A 19,512-nucleotide genomic window follows, 5' to 3' on the forward strand; every position below is an offset into this window, starting at 1 on the left:
CGTGGAGACGAATTTGGCTTACCTTTTTTAGCAAACCAAACGTCATTTGTTTATAGAGAAAGGGAAGACTTTTATTTGAATGGAAGCCGTTGAATGAAAGAGCAAAGCATATAAAAATTTAAATTTTATTGCGATCAGAAAAAAATAAAGTTATCATGTGATTTTGATCAGTCTGCCATTAGTCATCGAAGATTAAACATCAAAAAAGAAAAATACCAGAGAAGAAGAAGAAGAAAAAGAAATTTGAAATCAAGGTAGAACTTTTTTAACAAATCCGATTTGTAACTAGGATAAACAAAGATATGTACAAATAGTAAAAAAAAATGAAACTAATGAAAATATACTTTGTTTTATCCATATGGGTATGTCGAAGGTGTGTTTTATATAAGAAAACGTTGGAAAACTATAAACTTTTGAACATAATAATTTTAGATAGGAGGTGGGAAGGATATACTTTGAACAAATAGAATCTGTGATGCTAAGAACAACCAAAATTATACTAAAAAAAAAGTATTGTTCGGCGATTGATGTCACAGAAGGGATGAAAAAATAATAAAGCAATTTTGGATAGTAAAACTCATGAACATTGTATTTTTAAATTTTTTTTAAAACATCTCGCGGAAAATTTACAATTTTTTCTGTGTACTTTCTTTGCTGGACTTTTTTTTACATTCGGGCGCGTATCCAATAAAAATGTATAAGCTCACGTAAATACAGCTTACATGAAATAACATTAAGGTGATTCTTCATGCGCTTTTTCTTGTGTGATTTCTGTTCGTTAGATGTCCAATGAACCTAAAATATTAGCCCAAATGTCCTTATAAATTACGCTTTTTTTTACAAAAAACAATGAGGAAAATCAGAGAATAACTGAAAATTTAAGAACAAAATGAGAACAATGCTAGGGCTGGAGCTATACTGATTATTTTTTTTTCTAGAAAATACAAAAACATAAAAAAATGTACTCAAGGCAAAAATTTTAAAGCAGCTGTTGCAAATTCGCGACATTTGTAATTCGTCACAAAAAATTGTATACTGCAAAAGAAATAAAATATGATATATAACAATAAAATAAGAACAATTTCAGTCTGAACATGTAAAGTAAAAACCGAAAAAATATTTCCTGGTTCTGAAGAAAAGTACAAAATAAAAATCGTGTATGCAAAGGTAGAGTTTTTGTTGTTTTGAAACAGTGTGTGAGAGGTCACGATTTTGTTGTAATAAACAAAAAAAAGAAAAAGAAAAAAGAAAATAAACAAAACCAAAATTACAAAATAACGCAAATTGGCTTCCTGACAAATTTCTTTTACGAAAGGGAAATAATGATTAATGTTAAAATGCATGATCTCAAAAATTAACGTTCATTCAAAAAGTTTAAAAATTTAATAAGTAGTAGCTTTTTAAAATTTTAATTATCACACATTATCAATGGAAAAATCAGAAGCAAACGAACTTACAACAAAAAGAAAGCTGCCAGATCTTACAGATAAAACTGTGTTGATAGAATAGCATTTGATTTGACGCCATTCTGCGTAATATCCTGTAATATTTTAAAAGCCTTGGGTATACATTAATTTTTTCTTCTATTATCGTTGCAACGAGTGAAAAAAGAAGCGAAAAGAGCACTGGTGACAAAGTTGCATATGACTTTTTACAAAAATTGCATTTTTTTCTATAAATATCTTATAAGTAAAAGTTTATTTTAATTTGACCAACCTATAACCCAACTCCCTTTCCCACCCCTAAAACACCCTTTACGCTGATACAATAACGTCAACAAAGCTGAAATTGCAGTTATTGAAAACTCTGCTTTAATAACACAACTTTTTCTTTTCTTTATTGACATAAACTTACAACAACAACACAACAAACAATTTTATAACTAACAAATAAACTCTTTAAATATTTTTCTCTAGTTCAGATCAAACCAACAACAAGAACAACAGCAACTGCAACTGCAACAAAAAATTTTCTAAGTAAATAATACTTAAAATGGGTCGAGAAGATCTCGGTTTGTTGAACACTGGTGAATCAATCAACCTGCGCGAAAACAGTCCACCGAACAGCATTTGTAAAGATGGTGACTCCAGCTCCAGTCAATCGTACACAGATACAAAATGGTGAGATTGAAACATCAAAATTGTTCTTTGACACACTTAATTTGCAACTTACTATATCAAACACGCGGAATTGCAAGCACACTCAGCTTCTAGCTTTTAAACTTCAACCAGCTAAGATTGAAAATTATTCTTGTTGTAGAAAGGAATAGTCATGGTCAGTCGTAATTCAATTGTCGTAATCCGTGACTTGACTTTCGTTTCAGGTATATCAAATTTTGGCGTCGCGATAAGTTGATGATCTTTATCATTATCGCTGTTTTGTTGGGCTTTCTGGTTGGAATAACGTGCAACAAGCCTATACAAAATTTGGAAGAACCTACACGCTCGACCGTGCTCACATTCCTTGGATTTCCAGGTAATGTTTTTCCAGGTTTTTTCACAACGAACAATTCTTGTGACAAGCCATTATTTATTTCTGACACATTACATTTTACGCAACACACTATTTTCCTCCCTAGGGCTTCTTTTCTCGCTTTGATGCATGACTCCTGGCGATTCGCGCAAATATCAGAAGCGAAAAGCCAGCTCAGGAAACGAAATTACATAGCGCTCCGCCAGCAATTGCCATCTAAATTTTTAATTTGTTTTTAGGAGAGATATTAATGCGTATGTTGAAAATGTTGATTTTACCACTTATTGTGACAAGCTTGATCGTTGGCTTGGCCGAACTTGATCAAAGAGCTTCCGGACGGCTTGGCATGCGGGCAGTTTGTTATTACATGGCAACCACGTTATTTGCTGTCATCCTTGGTATTATCCTAGTCGTTGCGATCAATCCTGGATCGAAAGCTAGTCCGTCCGATGAAAAAGAAGACCGCAAAGTGCGAGCACTGGATTCGTTTCTTGATCTCATTCGTAACATGTTTCCTGACAATCTCATCAAGGCGTGTATTGCTCAGCTCACCACTGAAGTGAAAGTGATCAAAACGAACGTTCAAAAGCATATCGTGAACTACGGGATTATGTCATTAAACGAGTCAAAATTAATCAACTCGACACGCGACATAATGATGGAGACTGTAAATGGTTCAACAGTGTTTTTTTACGAAACATGGGATAATGTCACGGTAGCCGGTAAAGGTAAATATGGAGGAAGCACAAACATTTTAGGGCTAGTGGTGTTTTCGTTAGCCGTTGGATTGATCCTAGGTAAGATGGGTGACAAAGCTTCAGGATTTGTCAACTGGATGACGACTTTAAATGACGTTGTCATGGAGTTAGTCACGTGGGTGATGTGGTATTCACCCATTGGTATTTGGAGTTTGATCGCAGCAAAGTTTGCGTCCATGAATAACATCTTGGGCACCTTTGAAAGTCTCGGCTTGTACATGGTCACCGTCATTTCTGGTCTGTTGATTCATTCACTTATCGTACTACCGTTGATCTACTTCTTGACAACGCGCCGAAATCCACTTCTGTACGTGAAGGGAATCGTACAAGCTTTATTGACAGCTTTTGGGACCAGCTCAAGCTCAGCTACTTTACCTGTCACTTTCCGATGTTTGGAAGAAACAAATCGTATTGATAAACGAGTTACTCGATTTGTGTTACCCATCGGAGCCACTATCAACATGGATGGTACAGCACTGTACGAAGCTGTAGCCGCCATCTTTATTGCGCAAGCATCTGGCCTCAATTTAAATTTGGGTCAATATATTGCAGTAAGTTTGACCTCGACGTTGGCGTCGATTGGAGCAGCAGGAATCCCTCAAGCTGGATTGGTTACTATGTTGATTGTTTTGCAAACAATAGGACTCCCAGAAGACGCTATCACATTAATTATCGCAGTTGATTGGTTCTTAGATAGAGTTCGAACGACTGTTAACGTATTAGGTAGGTTAAATTTACACCTGGTTGTACTCTATACTAGATTCTTCTAGTAAACGCAGTGTTTGTATCCTACTCTTGTCGATAACTTTTGTCTTTGTTAACAATTGCAACAATTCTTTATAAACTGTTTGTTTCCCTTACTAAAGTGTTCTTTCCACAAGCCATTCAACTAGCGTCTGAATTAACAAAACCCGTTGTCGGTCTCGTGCTACGGACAAACGAAATGCGATATACAAAGGGCGGCCTACAGACTGGCCTTTTTAATAATAACAAATAATAGCACCGTCTGTCTGTTTGTGCGAGAGAAAAAGTCGTGTTATGGAAACACAGAATGCGATATATAAAGGACAAGCGAACTCGTGGATTTATCCATTGGCTACCGACTATTTACGAAATAGCGATGACCGACATCTTTTAAAATCTTTTAACCGACTGTTGAAAGAGTTTTCCGAGACTAACGACTAGTCATTTATATTGCATAGTTGAAAATAATTTACTTTCTCTTAGGTGATGCTTTCGGTGCCGGCATCGTAGCACATCTTTCAAAAGCAGACTTGTTGGAAATGGATCGACATCACGAAGAAGAATTGCGAAGAAATCAAGTAGCAGTGGCACCCCCAAAACCTGACCCCAATGCTCACCACGTTAACTTGTATACTGGAATGACAGCTTTTTAGTATGATATCCTACTAAGTTTCGTGAAAACGCTTTAAAATTCCGAGTGTATTACGACGCTGGAGCAATTCCAAACTTCCGCGCGAAACATTTCGACATTTGTAGATATGTATACATGTGCAGAGACTTTGTAAATAGGTTTTTAGTATTTATTTATTTTCTATATATTTTCCTTTCTGAAACATTCACTAGCAATAATACAGTCCAGATTGGCTGAAACCTTAATCGAATCCTAAAGTTTTTACATAAAAAAAACTATTCTCCCCGGTTTTGTCGGTCCCGTAACATTCGTTGAAGTCTGCATATTACAAAAACAACACCATGCTAATGTTTTTACGATCTTCAAAGTTGAATACATTATTATTATATCTTTTTGCTAAAAAAGAAAGGCCTCGTTTACATGTAAATATGTTTGTACTATGTTTATTTGTAGCTTTTAAGGCTGTATTTACATGTATGTATATTCTGTAAAAAATCATAGTGTTTGAAATAAACTAAAAACTTAGAGATCGATCGGCTATTTAGTTTTGTGTGTTAGTGTGTATTTATTCGGTTTTAATCTATTCATTCCGGTTTTCTTTTGTAATAAGCAACATCTAATAAGCAACGTCCAAGTTGAGAATTTATAAAAAGATCCTAATGCGAGAAGAAATTAGGCAATGAATTAAAAACACGCCAGCCTTTTTATATTCTAAGGGTTTTTAAAACACATTGCTACTTTAAAACTGTAAGTAAAATGAGCAAGAACACGCTTTTATTATGAACACTCAATCAAATTTTGATTCAATCCTGCTTAAGTGTCCTTCATCTTTAGCCTCAACTTTTGCTTAGTTCTTGCCTGTTGACCAACTACATAGAAAATCGATATGACATTTTTTCTCAACCTCAACACCAGGGCTTCCTTCTGTCTTTTCAATATAGTCAAAAGATATAGTCCTGGAATTGGGAGGTCATTAATCTGAAAGCTCTATTACAAAGTTTGATTTGCTAGAATTAACCTTATCAAAATATTATTCAGCAAACGCGTCAAGAATGTACGCATACAAAATGTCTTCAATGTATTCTAGAGGAGACGATTCATGCTCTCAACGAATCAAAAGTTTAGGTGGAGTTCAAAAAATTCGAACTCCCTCGCAAAAGCCAGCGAAATGGAAACATACAATAATACGTCGGCACATGCTCTTTGCTTGATTATACAGCGTCCCGTCTAAATGCGGGCAAAAATGAACAAGCAAATTCTTTCTTGTTGGACGTAAATTTTCCTTTGAGATAAATTCTGTATAAAATCTACAAATTCGTATTTTAAGAGTTTTGTAACGCAAAACACAAGGTTTCTATTTCAACCTCTGTGAAAGTCATGAAGAAACACTTCGCATTCACAACTTCAGTTTTTGTGTCGATCGGCTCTACTCATTCATTTAGTTATCTGTCAACGTAACATGATATCCCAATTAAGTATCAGTTTCTTCAAGAACTGATTGACTGTGAGCTAAGTTCCAATAATGTTCAACGTTGTGTGACTTTAGAAACACCTGGACCTCCTGTTCGTTTTTAAACATATGGAATTTCCAATCTTTGAAATTTCTTTCCACGTTCGTTCCCTGTATATACAATAGAGACGATGAAAAACGATGGTGTTAAACAACAACAACAAACAGATAGAGTACTCTTATAAAGAGTTTTAACTTTTGGCAAACAAGGAAAGTATAAAGATACACAAAGCGGCTGTATGTACAAAAATGTAAGTGAAACTACATCAAGAGGATGGTTTTGCTGTGTTAAAATTCGCCATTAATTTTACACTTCATGTAACAGACCAGACGAAATAAATAGATAAATTTTAATATAAGTCGGCTAGCTTCCTTATTTTTTTTCTCCATTGTATTAATACCCGGGTTTTATCTAAATCACTAGAATTTATGACAAGAATACTCGAAAAAAAAACAGTCTATAATAATCGTCGTCTGTCTATGCGCAAAATGGTACCGCAGTAGCAAGACAACAGAATGCAGTATATAAAAGACGGGCGAACCCGTGGATTTATCCACGGGCGCTTCCGACTAGTATATAATATTTCAAAGAGCAAGACAACGTTAAACATAAAAACCGGTACAAAAGGATGAAGCAACGCTTACCTCCCATATTAGTCGACACGAGTTTTTTTTTCTGTTTGCATCCACCTCGTTGTTCTTTTTATCGAGTTTATCTTGGCGATGTCCTTGTGCTGAATCTTCATCCCATTTGATTCGATTCAACATGAGGCGTTTAAATTTCTTCTGTGCTTTTGGACCGCCCTCGACAAGCACAAGAACAAACTCTTTCATTATAATCACAGTTCCTAAACAGATGAAAGAAATTATGGTTATTCACAAATTTTTATACAGGATAGAACATTCAGCATTATTACTATGTACCTACATGACACGTTGTAAACATGTGTCCTGTAGGTACTTTTTTTTGCTATTTGTACATACAAAGGAGTTTGCCACACATGCAAGGGATTCCGTCTGATGACTCCGTAAGAACAGTAAGGTCAATGAAGCAGTAATTCAATCATCTACAATTCACATATTGAACCTTAACTTTCCAATGAACCAATCTCTCAGTTTGTCAGGTTAACTTAACAACATTTCACGAGGTTGGCTATACGTCACTTGTCACGCCACTTTTTTTTCAAAATCTATTTCTGTATAAAGTTAAAAAAATGCAGTCACAACATCATCACTTGTTTTTATACTATATATTTGTTTCTGAATACGGTTAACAGGCAAAGAAATATTCAACAATAGATATTGAAAATGCTAATATTTTAGCACCAATAATTTGTAAAAACTTAACAAAAAAACCCATTTAACTCTCCAAGAAAGAACACTCAAGGTTTTTTTAAAACATCTCCCTTTTTAAACTCATTTCTAAGTCCCTCTAAATATACCGCATGCTTAATCACGTGACAGGTAACATGAAGTGCTAGCTGGAAAGTAAAACTATCAGTGACGAAAATCACATCGAAGGACTGCGACCAATCTGCAAAATAATCAACGTACCCGTCATATATAATTGTTGTGCGTTAGTATCTACTTTGAATTTTTTGGCGGGATTTGAAAGATCTAATAGTTGATATACAGCTGTGTGAACGCCTAACGATGTGTCTTCTTTTAATTTATTGATTTTTTTATTCGATCGTTCTTCTTTTGACAGTTTCCGCTCTTCGTTAGCAGCTTCGTGTTTTCTGAAAATAAACAAACACTTTCTAAGACAAGCATGACCGGATACGCCATTTTGAATGACGTAACTGCGGTAAAATGGAAACGAAGCAAAATAACAATGGCGGAAACCAAAACGTAATAACCATAAAGAAAAGTATTAAAAGAAGATTTCACAATAGACAGCACGTACAAGTTGAATGGAGGAGATAACTTAACGAAAACTCGTTTTTGCGCCAAACAATGCGGGTCAATAACATTTATATTTTCGCGCGGGATTTAAGACACTCATTGACATCGCAAATTTCATTTTTTGATACGAAAACAATTGCAGTGGGAAAACACCTGCGTAAACGAATAAACACCCCTCTCCGTAAAACGATGAGCGTAACAACAAAACATTTATATACTGGCAGTGGTATAGAGTACTTACTTCTGACGTGCAGCCATTTGTGTTCGAACATGAGCTTCGACTTTTGTTGGATCTTGTACTGCTTCTGATGCCAACACTCTCATTAAATTTGAAATTTTCACTGAAAAGGTACAAAATAACAATTTTGCAACGATATATATATATACCTACATTAAAATAAATAATTACAATACCAAATGTAGCGAAAAACAGGACAGTCCTGTCAGCCGAGTCCTTAGAAACTAATAACACAAAAAATATTTTTAGCATTTCGACAAGACTTGGGTGGTTCAGAAGCAGCGCTCTGTATAGGACAATCTACGACTAAAAGTGTAAAGCACAAGTTATGTTTAGATCATTTGGAGGTCAAAGTAGCTCAGATGATAGTACGTTAGACTCACGTCTGGAAGGTCGTGGGTTCCCCCACATGGAAGTGAATTTGGCAAATATTTTAATAGGATAGCTCTCCAAATTAGTGAAGGTACCAAAAAATAAATGAAGCTCTTTTACTAACAACTATGTTGTAAATCTGTTGTATATCTTCATTAAATTATTCTTTTACTTCCAGACTTTTACTAATTTTTAAAACACACCAAGTTCAGAAAAATTAGACTTCACTCAAACTAATATTTGAACTAATATTCAGACAAGTTGAATTTTATTTATTTTTTGGCAATTAAAAATGAAACATAGAATTTCTATTTTATTAAGTATCTTTGTACAACTAAGTATTTTAATCCACATCTGCTGGGACTTGGTTATGAACTCATACTATATTAGCAGATTTTGTTGGAAACGGCAACCAAACTTAAGTTTAAAGAAACTTCAGTCTAATATTAAAATATTACGAGACACCCGGGATTTAAGGCTTTTGAAAATTTTTGGACGCTATAAATCTTGAAATCAGAAAATTTTCTGACACCATTAATCTTTGATAATTTTTGAAAAAATTAATGTATTAAAATAGCGACAAACAAGAGTGTGAAAAAGCAAACAGGTGCTTAATTAACCTTTAGGAGCTGGTGGTGGTTCCAGACCGAGTCTGATTTTTTCTTGTTTTTCTTTTTCATGCTCTCTACGCCTTTGTGTTCGTATTTTCTTTCTCTCTTTCTTTGTTAAAAATATAGGCATGGCTGGTGTTGACTTTGGTTCACCTACAAATTAAAAAAAACTCTACAGATCAGGATCAATAACGCTACAGATTAGTATTAGGAACACTAGAAATTAGCATTAAAAGCGCTAGAGATCAGGATTAACAACGCTAGAGGTTAAGATTAAAACGCTCAAGGTCACACTTAAGAATGCTAGGGTTCAGGATTAAATTCGCCAATACAATCTCAACTTTTGCATACTCGGAGCGTGCTTTCCAATAGGATGTTCCACTAAATTAGTGATGCCGACAAAAAGCTCTTCGTCTTTTTTTAACTCTCTCGTCAAGTCTTTGTATGTGCGGTTCGGTAACACAGCCATATCCCACCACTCAATATCAGGAATGTACCTCAAATCCAAATCTTCCTTCTTGACCACCTGAGCAAGCTTTGCTGCTGAGGAAATGCCAGTTTTCTTTGCAACTGCTTGAATTTGCTTTTGTAGTTTCTCCATTTGAGCCTGATTTAAAAAAGAAAACGGAAGTTCTTATGCAGGCCTAAAAAGTTAAAAATAGATGCGCACAAAAGTTTAGGATTAATAATGTACCTTGGCACGCATCCTTTGTGCGAGTTGTTGAAACTTCCCGCGTTGATGAAATGTAAACGTTGATCGCCTACCACGTTGTGATGGGTTCATACTAATGTGAAGAGAAATGGAGTGAACTGACACAAAAGTACCTGTCAATTAATAGTTTCATACCAAAAAATAGATAAGAAGAAGGAAAATATATAATGATGGACATGAATATAAATCACGAATTGGGACACATTTCATTCAACTTACCCAACTCTTGGATCAAAATGTTTTACTTCTTCCTCTTCTTGTTGAGGTTGCTCTACATCGACCTTCAGCAGCTCTCTCTTTTTCTCGCGTATGTTAACTTTTAAAGTGGGCAACCTCTGTGAGATCTGCAGATATCTACCAGTTGCTTGATCTATTGCGTTCCCCTCTGCGTCAAGCACAACAGCAGCTGGTTTTGTCATTTCAGTGATAGGGATTGCATTCAATTCAGCCGCACTTTTTATGGGTAAATTTATCCCAAAAAGCTGCAAACAAGAAAAACAGTTGTCAGGAGAAACGCTGGATTTTCATGTACTGTAACTTTAATGCTGGGAGGAGAGAGAGGTGGAGGGAGGTAAATGTTAATAATTATTCAAACATCTCTTATCAAGAAACTTATTCATGTCAAAATAAAAGATACTACGTTTGTTATTCTGTGTTCATAAAAAAATATAATTTGAGAGAAAAGGAGTGAATTATTTTGTAAGTTGCTATTTTGCTTACACAAACCACAAATTTTACATACACAAACCACAGTTACATAGCTACCACATCTGCAAGGCAAATTCTCTTAATGGTTCGGAAAATTGATAACAATGCAATGTTTTGCACAACGACTTGTTAAATTTTTTGTTATACCTTTCCAGTTTTAGCCTGTATTCTAGCCTGGAGTTCAGCAGCCCTTTTAGCCTTGTCATCAGCATCGGCAAGTAATTTAGCTTTTGCTTGTTCTTCTTTTATACGTTTATCCATACGCTCTTGATGTTCAATTAAAGCCGGAGCCACTCCAGATTGTACTAAAGAAAACAAAATATTACAAATCAATAAGGCTCCCATTACAAGAAGGAGTCACACGTAGAAATAAAAATTCAAAAGCAACATATTTTTGATTGCTTGCAAATGATAAATGTAAAGCTTAGTTCCTAGACAGTTTATTTTAAGCACACAAAAGTAAAATAACATTTCTTATCATTTACCTAACAACACATACTAATGGAAAAATTAGGCCAATAGGAAATCGCATAAAGAGTTGTTGGGTTGAGACAAACCAACAATTTTTTAAGAATGTTATACAGCTTGTCATACGTCCATCTTTGAGCCTTAATGCTAGCTAATTTAGCTACACAGGTAGATTCCTGTGGATTTTTCCACTGGCTAATGATTACACGTTTTTAAGAAAAGCCTGATTTACTTCTTTTTGACAGAAATAATGGATTTTTGTTTTTACTTTTGTTGACGTTTTTTTATTTTGAAAGCATGCCTCTTTAAAAATAACAGAAAATATACCAGCATTTTTTGTTGTCAATATAACACATTAACTCTTTTGCTGTTACACCATTGTGGCATTGCACACAAAGTTTAAATGCCGCCATTTCAACTTCTTAACTATGTTGCTGTACATAACAATAACATATTGGATAGTCTGCTTAAAAACAAAAGTCCATTCGTATTGTAAAATCTAATTAACAGAAAGTCTTACTTAACATCTTTTTTCTTTGTTCAATTTGTTTCTTCATGTTAGCCACCATTTCAGTTATGTTATTGGCATTTGCTAGTAATGCCTCTGGGTCAGCCTCTGGTATGGTAGGAGGAAGTGGCTCGTCATCGATTAAAGCATTCAAACGATTCAGTTTCGCTTTTTTTAAGGGGCTTTCATCATTATCTGTATTTGATCTTTTACGAGAAGCTAGCTTACTTTTTCTAAAAAAAAATGTGTATAAGTATTGTGCAAAATAATGAAAATTATGTTACATATAAATTTTTTTTAAATTTATATCTAAAAGAATTTAATAGAGAAGGTACCAGGCAGGGAGTAACATTACTATAATTATTGTATTTCTATTTGCAGGCACCTCAACTTTTTTTTCTTTTATTTCCATGTACTTCATCCCCCATGCTTAGTCCTGACGGTGAACACTATTTAAAGTTTGACGCTTTTATGACAATGTGAAAACATTCTAAAACAACCAGCAAAGCTTACTCCAGGTGTCAAACATATTGCCAGCCGTGATGTTACCTAAATTGTATGTTATTAATGCATTTTTAGTTTTACTGCTAGATGGACAGCTCCTTTGAGAATTTCGTGTTTTCATGTAGGATGCCACTTATAAGTCAAAGTATCTATAGCCATAGCATTCCTTATCGGCACAAATTCTGTCACAAAATAATACCGCTTAACTTGAAATGTGGATAACCTTGAAGGAAAGAAAACATTTTCTTTCTATTGAGGGATAAATAATATTGTTATTCCTTTTTTATATATAGGTTATGAGACATTTAGACAAGGGCTCAGATATAAAATTATGAAATGTGGTAAATCAGTGAAAGAGCCACTGTACCACCCTAAACATCGATGTGCATCTGCAACAGTCAAAGCTTATATTAATTTACACCTCTTACGAATTAGCAGTAAACCTAATTTTACCATTGTCACAGTTTGCTACATTAATTAAAATTGAGAAACAAGATGGCGTTAAATAGATTGAAAGTATGCATAATAATTTTGTTTTTGTTTCTATTATATTACAGAGAAAAAATTTAATTTTGTTTTTTAAGTTTCTGGGATTTTTAGCCTCATTTTTCCATTTGCATGTTTCTTAGATAATAAAATGCGTATTTTACCAAACTTGTTCCCAATATTTTCTTTTTCTCATAGGACATCAAGATGGTAAAATACTCTTAAATTTATTGACTAATTGTATCAGCAGTAACAGAAAATATGCGAGGTGAATGCATCAAGTGAAAGAAAAAAAACATTGGAAGTTTTGAAAGAGATATAGGCAGAAAGATTTAGGGAATTCAAGGATCCAATCTATGAAAATAAAATAATTTAATAAAAAAATTGCTTTTGGAAAAGGAATACTTAATATTTTCCTGTATATAAGCCGCGGGTTAAAAGTTGATTTGTACGACTTTCACTGTTTGTGCAGGTTATAATGTGGAGCGGGTTATGTGATAAGTTTTACATTTTCTTTCATTTATTGTGAAATTTAAAGTTTATACATTCAATGAAGAAAATAGTACCAATGGGATAAAATGCGTACATTAATATAACTGCATGCGCGATCCTATATCTACGTAATCTTACTTCAATCTTACTTTGTTGAATGTAATTTTAATCTATTTAAATCTTTGCAATCACATTGAGCACATTGAAATGATTTGCTTCTGGCAATAGCGTTATATATCAGGCATCATTTTTAGGTTTAGTTGACACGTATTTCACAACCTAGTGCCCAGGACTTAATTATTAATTCCTGTTAAAAAAATTAAAAAAATGTTAAAATTAAAGTATAGAAAATAATTTTCTTTTTTTATTTTCGCTACCCTCAACCAACAGGTGGCCATTAAAAATATCAAAAAAAAAATATAAAATACAATTGATGAGACACATGCAACTATCTCCACCTCATTGTCACCATTCATTTTATCATACACACTGTGATTGCTGGGATATAAATACATAACAAAATTCTATAAAAATTAGAAAAGAACGTTCCGTACACAGTCCGTGATAATTATTATGTTGTTTATTTTTATGCTAAAAAAACTTAAATATGCATAAAAAACAGAGATTTTACTTTAGATTTATAACCTGATAGCATGGTTTTTTTATTTGTTTGTTTGTTTAATCGAAAAGGAAAACAGCATTAAATTTAATTCATTATTATTTCGACAATCGGAGACAAGGAAGTTAAGACTGAGAGACTCACTAGTTCAGACGCTCTGTTCTCGTGTTTGGGGTTCACAAGTTTTAACGTCCCCCACTTGTCTCCATCATGAAAAAAACAGAACACACGCACATATTTATAAAATGATTAGGGTAAGTAAAAATACGCTGAATTTTTTTTTCTTAACACGATGCGGGTTATGCAAAGTTGCGGCTAAGTAAAACACATCAATTGAAATTTTATGCGGGTTATATAAAGGTGCGGGTTATCTGATAGTTTATAACTCCCTAAAAAAGCTGAGCTCCACTCCACCTTCACCAGGTATTTGTGATGTTTACCTAAGATTCTCTATGCTGATTATTAAACAGTTAGGCTCAATCTACAAACCGGGGAACCCGTTATCAGATCACTTATCCAGGCTTCAGGGATATTGTGAGATGTGTTTCTTAATCTAAGGTAGTTTACTGTAAAGTTCGGATCAGCTAAGGTATATTCATAGATATAATTGTAACAAATCAGATGTTTTACGATCAGATTGGCCAAAAATAGGATCAACTTTGATCAGCATTCATTTGAAATAATCATCCGAAACATTAAGCTTGACAAACATTATGACATACAAAATTTGTTAGATTTTTAAGTCATACGCCAATTTTTTATTAGAACTAATGCTGGCTGTGTATTCCGAACATGAAAACAAGAACATACTTATGACAGCCAGACTGTACAGTACCGCTTGAATGTAACTTTACATGCATGCGAGTTTTACAACCTCGTGTAACGATCTCATGTCTACATAAAGAACGTTCACATATCTTTTGTTTATACACGAACTTAATTGCTTTCTATTGTTATCCTCGTGCGCAAGTCAGAACAATAAGATTTGATGAATCCTTTTGTTGTCACATGTAACATGCTTGTAATTCTTTAAAAGTGTTAAAGATCACAAAGGCTATTGAAATATATTTTTTTAGAAAAATGAACGAACATAACACGTTAAAAGCATTTCTATCGCCATTTTTCGTTCTTAAATTTTTAAAACACGATCTAACGAAGCTTTTCTATTGCCATTTTATGTTCTTAAACTTTTAAAGCATTTCTTCGCTGTTTTTCGTTCTTAAAATTGATTTAACGAAACTTAAATCTTTGTTAAATTTTATTTTCTTTTGTTGATCTCTTGACAACTATAGCAATTAAATACAACAATGGGACACACGAAGTTCACATGAGCTAATTAAATTTCGCAAACAGGACATGAACTCTATTGTTTTTAACATGCAAAAATAGCTGATGTATTTAACAATGGGTTAACAATAACAACAAAAGTTCTGATGCTACCAAAAGCTCATGCGAAGGTGATAACTATCGCGTACATGTAAAGTTACATTCGAGCGGTACTGTAGTTTGAATTGGCATATAATTATCACTTGATTGCAGTAAACAAGTATGACAGAACAAAAATCCCTTGAACCAGGTATCCTTGGTTTGTAGGTTTAGTCTATGTAGATTGAGTCTAATTGTTAAACCTGTGTTAGAGTCTTTTAAGTCCTGAAAACATATACAGTACTGTAAAAAGGTATCTTAACATCGAGGATCGCGTATCTTGCGCGACGCGGTTGATACGCAATAGCTTTTTTTTTGCACCTAAATTTTTATTGCGTGAAGCCTTATCGCGCTTCCTCGATAGGCAGTCTCAATACATCTCAATGTGTTAATTAAATATCTGTTCTTATTAAATTGCAGAGCAAAGAAAAAAATAAATTAAACGATAATCTCAAAAAAAATAATTTTATTATACTGTTCTTAAATCACAGCATAAAGAAAAAAAATAAGGGATTGTCTCAAAATGTTATACGAAGTTCATTTATTATAATTGGACTATTATCTAAAGTCTTTATATTTAAATTTATTTAACAATTATAAAGTTTATTTCGTAATACGAAGTTCGTTTATTTTATTTTGACGATTAGGTTTTTTATAATTAAAAATTTTTTAACAATGACAAAGTTCGTTTCATTAATGAAGTTCGTTTAACAAATATTATTCACGCTTATTACGCGTCTTATTATAAGAAAAACATTCAAAATAAACTCACTGTGCCTTGTTATAAAAAAAATAAACTTTACTTTATGAAAATTAAATAATAAGTTTAAATAATATTGCTTGCGCTAGAATTAAATAATAAGTTTAATTCTTCAATACAGTGTCTACAATGGAGAAGGGTGTTACGACAAGCATTTTTTTCATGTATTATTGCATCACGTACGCAGTTAATATTTTTTGTTGCGAAGGGAAAAATAATAATAATTTGTCTCACTAAAATTTTTTTAGATAAATTTGTTCTCTTGTTTTGAATTATTAAAATAACTAGCTGTCAAGGTGAAAAGATACTTACATGCTCAAAAACTTGTTTTTTATAGATGCAGCAAGAATATTTCTTGTGCTGTTTTGAAAGTTATACAGCAAGAATATTTCTTGTGCTGTTATAAAATTTATACAGCAAGTCATTCTCCTCCCACTTAAAATAAAAGAAAAACAGTTTTTTGCACAGTCTATGAAAATCAAAATCTAAGTGCAAAATCCTTTTACAGACTATAGTTTAGTTGACAATATTTAAAGTCTTTCGCAGCATTAAAATTATATATTTGAAATTAATAACGGAGGAGGGTGTTACGACAAGCGTATTCTACCTTGTTTTTATTATGTTTCCTAAATGGTATCGACGAAGTCATGCAGTATTACATTTTAGCTAGCGTAATTTCTATTTTTAAAAAAAGTAAAGAAATTAAATACTTTTTTGTAAAAGAACATTCTAATTTTGAAAGTTGCTTTTTATCATAAGATCCATGAATCAAAGAATTGCTTAGTTTGGTCATAATTTTCTTAGAAATTAATAACGTTATATAAAGCCTCTCACGGAAGGCTTGGAGTTCTTTCAAGTTAAAAGATTGCATAAAAGCGATGTTTTGCAATAAAATTAGATCGCATTTTAAGAGTTTAAGAACGAAAAGCGGCGATAGAAATGCTTTTTAGATCGCATTTTAAAAGTTTAAGAACGAAGAACGCCGATAGAAAGGCTTTTTTAGATCGCATTTTAAAAACTTAAGAACGATGGTAGAAAGGCTCTTTTAGATTGCATTTTAAAAACTTAAGAACAAAGAACGGCGATAGAAATGCTTTTTTAGATTGCATTTTAAAAACTTAAGAATTATTCAAGGCTCGAAATGTCGATTTTTAACAAACAAAAAAAGAATGACTCTTATATAAAAATGTGTGTAAATTAACAATGTTTTACGCCTCCAGATAAACCCAGCGAAAAATATTTAATTTACTTTTTATTACTTTCGTCAAAAGTCAGGCAACTTTGTTTAACTTTATTCACACAAGAATTATTATTCCTAAATTATCATAGAAAAAAAAGAAACTCTTTTAAGCATTGTTTTGTTTCGTTTGAATTCAGTATTTAATTTAAAATAAGAACATCCTGATAGACGCGATATGATTCACTTCTATTGAGACAAAAATATGCTCAAAAAGCTATCGCGTATCTGTTCCATACGATGTCGTTCATTGTACGAAGTTGGGCTTTTTTGCCGTAGCGCTGAGAGTGACCATCCTCGTACAAAACTGACCATCTTCGTACAGCGGCGAATATCGTCAAAAAATGAAACTTTTATATTAAAATAATAACTTTTTTGAAATATCTTCTTTTCTTTTAAGTCATTTGCAAAAAAAGACATTCGTTTTACGATTTGAATGCCTCTTTGGAAAAATACTAATATGTATATATATATTTATACTTTGTTTTATATTAACAGAGATGATGTTTTTGAAAAATGGTACTAGTGCTCGTAAGTATAAGTTTGATCTCTTTGATTCAAATAAGGTTATATCAGGTATGATATCGTTATTGACTTTTTTTATTAACCTTTCCATGGTTTTTATTATAGTGACCTTTGAATTCTAATGCTATATTGAATTTTCGTGCAAAAAACCTGTAAATTACCCTTGTTCCCAGTGCCTTTGTGTGGCTTGTACGAAACTGTTTTTGTAAACATAGTTTTGCTAATAATTGAGTGAGAACGGAGAAGAACACAAAAAAATTCAATATTATTTTTTCTAACCTTTTAAGTTATTTCGATAAAGGAAAAAGTAGGTAAATTTCTAATCCTTTTCGAGTGCTTTTTCGAACGCACATTTTAAATTTAAATTGAAACTTTTAACACGTGTTTTTATGTTCAGCACAATGGAGACTGAAAAGAGATACATGGAAAAAAAATTTCAGGAATGGTTGGAAGTTGAAAGGACTAAACGGAATTCCGTAATAATGCCCAAACAGACTTATCAAACAATGGTAGATTTTCTATGTGGAAGAATAGACAACGTTCCACGTGCATTAAAAGAAAATTGCTAAGAAAAAAATTCAAGTTAAGTAGAAGAAGTGAAGTAGACCCAACTTCGTACACAGTTATTTAAGTTGTACGAAGTTGGTATGGTTAAAAAAAATTCAACTTAAGTAGAAGAAGTGACGTTGGCCCAATCTTGTACACAGTTATTTAAGTTGTACGAAGTTGGTATGGATAAAAAAAAATTCAAGTTAAGTAGAAGAAGTGAAGTAGACCCAACCTCGTACACAGTTATTGAAGTTGTACGAAGTTGGTATGGTTAAAAAAAATTCAATTTAAGTAGAAGAAGTGATGTTGGCCCAATCTCGTACACAGTTATTTAAGTTGTACAAAGTTGGTATGGATAAAAAAAATTCAAGTTAAGTAGAAGAAGTGAAGTAGGCCCAACCTCTTACACAGTTATTTAAGTTGTACAAAGTTGTTATGGTTAAAAAAAATTCAATTTAAGTAGAAGAAGTGACGTTGGCCCAATCTCGTACACAGTTATTTAAGTTGTACGAAATTGGTACAATCATCAGATAATTGTCAAAAATTAACGTTCAGAGAATATTTAAGATATTATCATGTTTACTGAATGTAATTAACAATGTTTAGATATTCATTTCTAAACCAAATTATTCATTGCCTAATTTTTGTACAGCAATTGTAATGCCCATTTTCGTACAAAATTGCCCATCTTCGTACAAGCGCGAAAAATGACCAACCTCGTACAACAGGTCAATTTCGTACGGAACATATTGTTTGCGTCACGCACGATAGAGGATCGCGATGTTAAGATGATCGGGTGATTACCCCCGATCGGGGAAGACTCACCCAATCGGGGAAAAGTGCCATCCTGGGTTGGGTGACTCTAGCTGAAACACCAAATATTTGTGATGACCGCCCAAAACAGTAATTAGCTAGCTACCTGAATTTTCTAACATTATCCAATAGGTCTTCGACAAAACGTGGAGCTAAGTCGTCACCAAGAAGGGATGACATTTTCTCTGTTGCATCTTCATGGTCCAAATTATCTGTCAAACAAGACAACGCTGCTTTCATTACTGCTTTCTCTGGAAAACCTAACCTTTTTGAAACGGTATCCTGTATAATAGGTTGCAGCTCATCGATTTCTTTCTTTGACAAAGACATATCCACAGTCGCCCAGCAAAAGATGATTTTATTTTAAAACTGTAGTAAAACTAGCTCAGCTTATGTTTTCCAACTGAAGCCTGATCTTCGGCCGGCTCAACGTGAAGTTGTCGTTTTTCTCATCTACCCAGCATA

At 33.3% G+C, this 19,512-nt stretch overlaps 2 protein-coding genes across 2 annotated transcripts; one reads left to right on the forward strand and one right to left on the reverse strand.

Annotated features, from left to right (window-relative positions):
- Nucleotides 1-46: 46 nt before the first annotated feature.
- Nucleotides 47-5,134, forward strand: LOC130614725 (excitatory amino acid transporter-like). The gene is made up of 5 exons (XM_057436167.1): nucleotides 47-254; nucleotides 1,917-2,120; nucleotides 2,324-2,475; nucleotides 2,712-3,953; nucleotides 4,458-5,134. Exons 2-5 carry the CDS (start codon nucleotides 1,993-1,995, stop codon nucleotides 4,625-4,627), a joined length of 1,692 nt encoding a protein of 563 aa, XP_057292150.1. The 5' UTR covers nucleotides 47-254; nucleotides 1,917-1,992; the 3' UTR covers nucleotides 4,628-5,134.
- Nucleotides 5,135-5,861: 727 nt separating this feature from the next.
- Nucleotides 5,862-19,503, reverse strand: LOC130614724 (U4/U6 small nuclear ribonucleoprotein Prp3-like). The gene is made up of 11 exons (XM_057436166.1): nucleotides 19,154-19,503; nucleotides 11,650-11,870; nucleotides 10,809-10,966; nucleotides 10,173-10,435; nucleotides 9,936-10,026; nucleotides 9,593-9,848; nucleotides 9,251-9,394; nucleotides 8,262-8,361; nucleotides 7,670-7,854; nucleotides 6,761-6,963; nucleotides 5,862-6,226 (listed from the first exon to the last, which is right to left on the reverse strand). Exons 1-11 carry the CDS (start codon nucleotides 19,375-19,377, stop codon nucleotides 6,077-6,079), a joined length of 1,995 nt encoding a protein of 664 aa, XP_057292149.1. The 5' UTR covers nucleotides 19,378-19,503; the 3' UTR covers nucleotides 5,862-6,076.
- Between the last annotated feature and the right edge of the window lie 9 nt (nucleotides 19,504-19,512).

Source organism: Hydractinia symbiolongicarpus, chromosome 11 (genome assembly GCF_029227915.1).
Source record: "Hydractinia symbiolongicarpus strain clone_291-10 chromosome 11, HSymV2.1, whole genome shotgun sequence".
Lineage (NCBI taxonomy): Eukaryota > Metazoa > Cnidaria > Hydrozoa > Anthoathecata > Hydractiniidae > Hydractinia > Hydractinia symbiolongicarpus.

What these genes read in the sequence shown, in the direction of transcription:
- LOC130614725 (XM_057436167.1), top strand. Translation starts at nt 1,993, where the DNA reads ATGGGTCGAGAAGATCTCGGTTTGTTGAACACTGGTGAATCAATCAAC. An exon ending in TCGTACACAGATACAAAATG is followed by an intron (nt 2,121 to 2,323) that starts GTGAGATTGAAA and finishes CTTTCGTTTCAG; the next exon opens with GTATATCAAATTTTGGCGTC. An exon ending in AACGACTGTTAACGTATTAG is followed by an intron (nt 3,954 to 4,457) that starts GTAGGTTAAATT and finishes ACTTTCTCTTAG; the next exon opens with GTGATGCTTTCGGTGCCGGC.
- LOC130614724 (XM_057436166.1), bottom strand. Translation starts at nt 19,377, where the DNA reads ATGTCTTTGTCAAAGAAAGAAATCGATGAGCTGCAACCTATTATACAG. An exon ending in ACAAAGAAAAAAGATGTTAA is followed by an intron (nt 10,967 to 11,649) that starts GTAAGACTTTCT and finishes TGTTTTCTTTAG; the next exon opens with TACAATCTGGAGTGGCTCCG. An exon ending in CACAAAGGATGCGTGCCAAG is followed by an intron (nt 9,849 to 9,935) that starts GTACATTATTAA and finishes TTTTTAAATCAG; the next exon opens with GCTCAAATGGAGAAACTACA.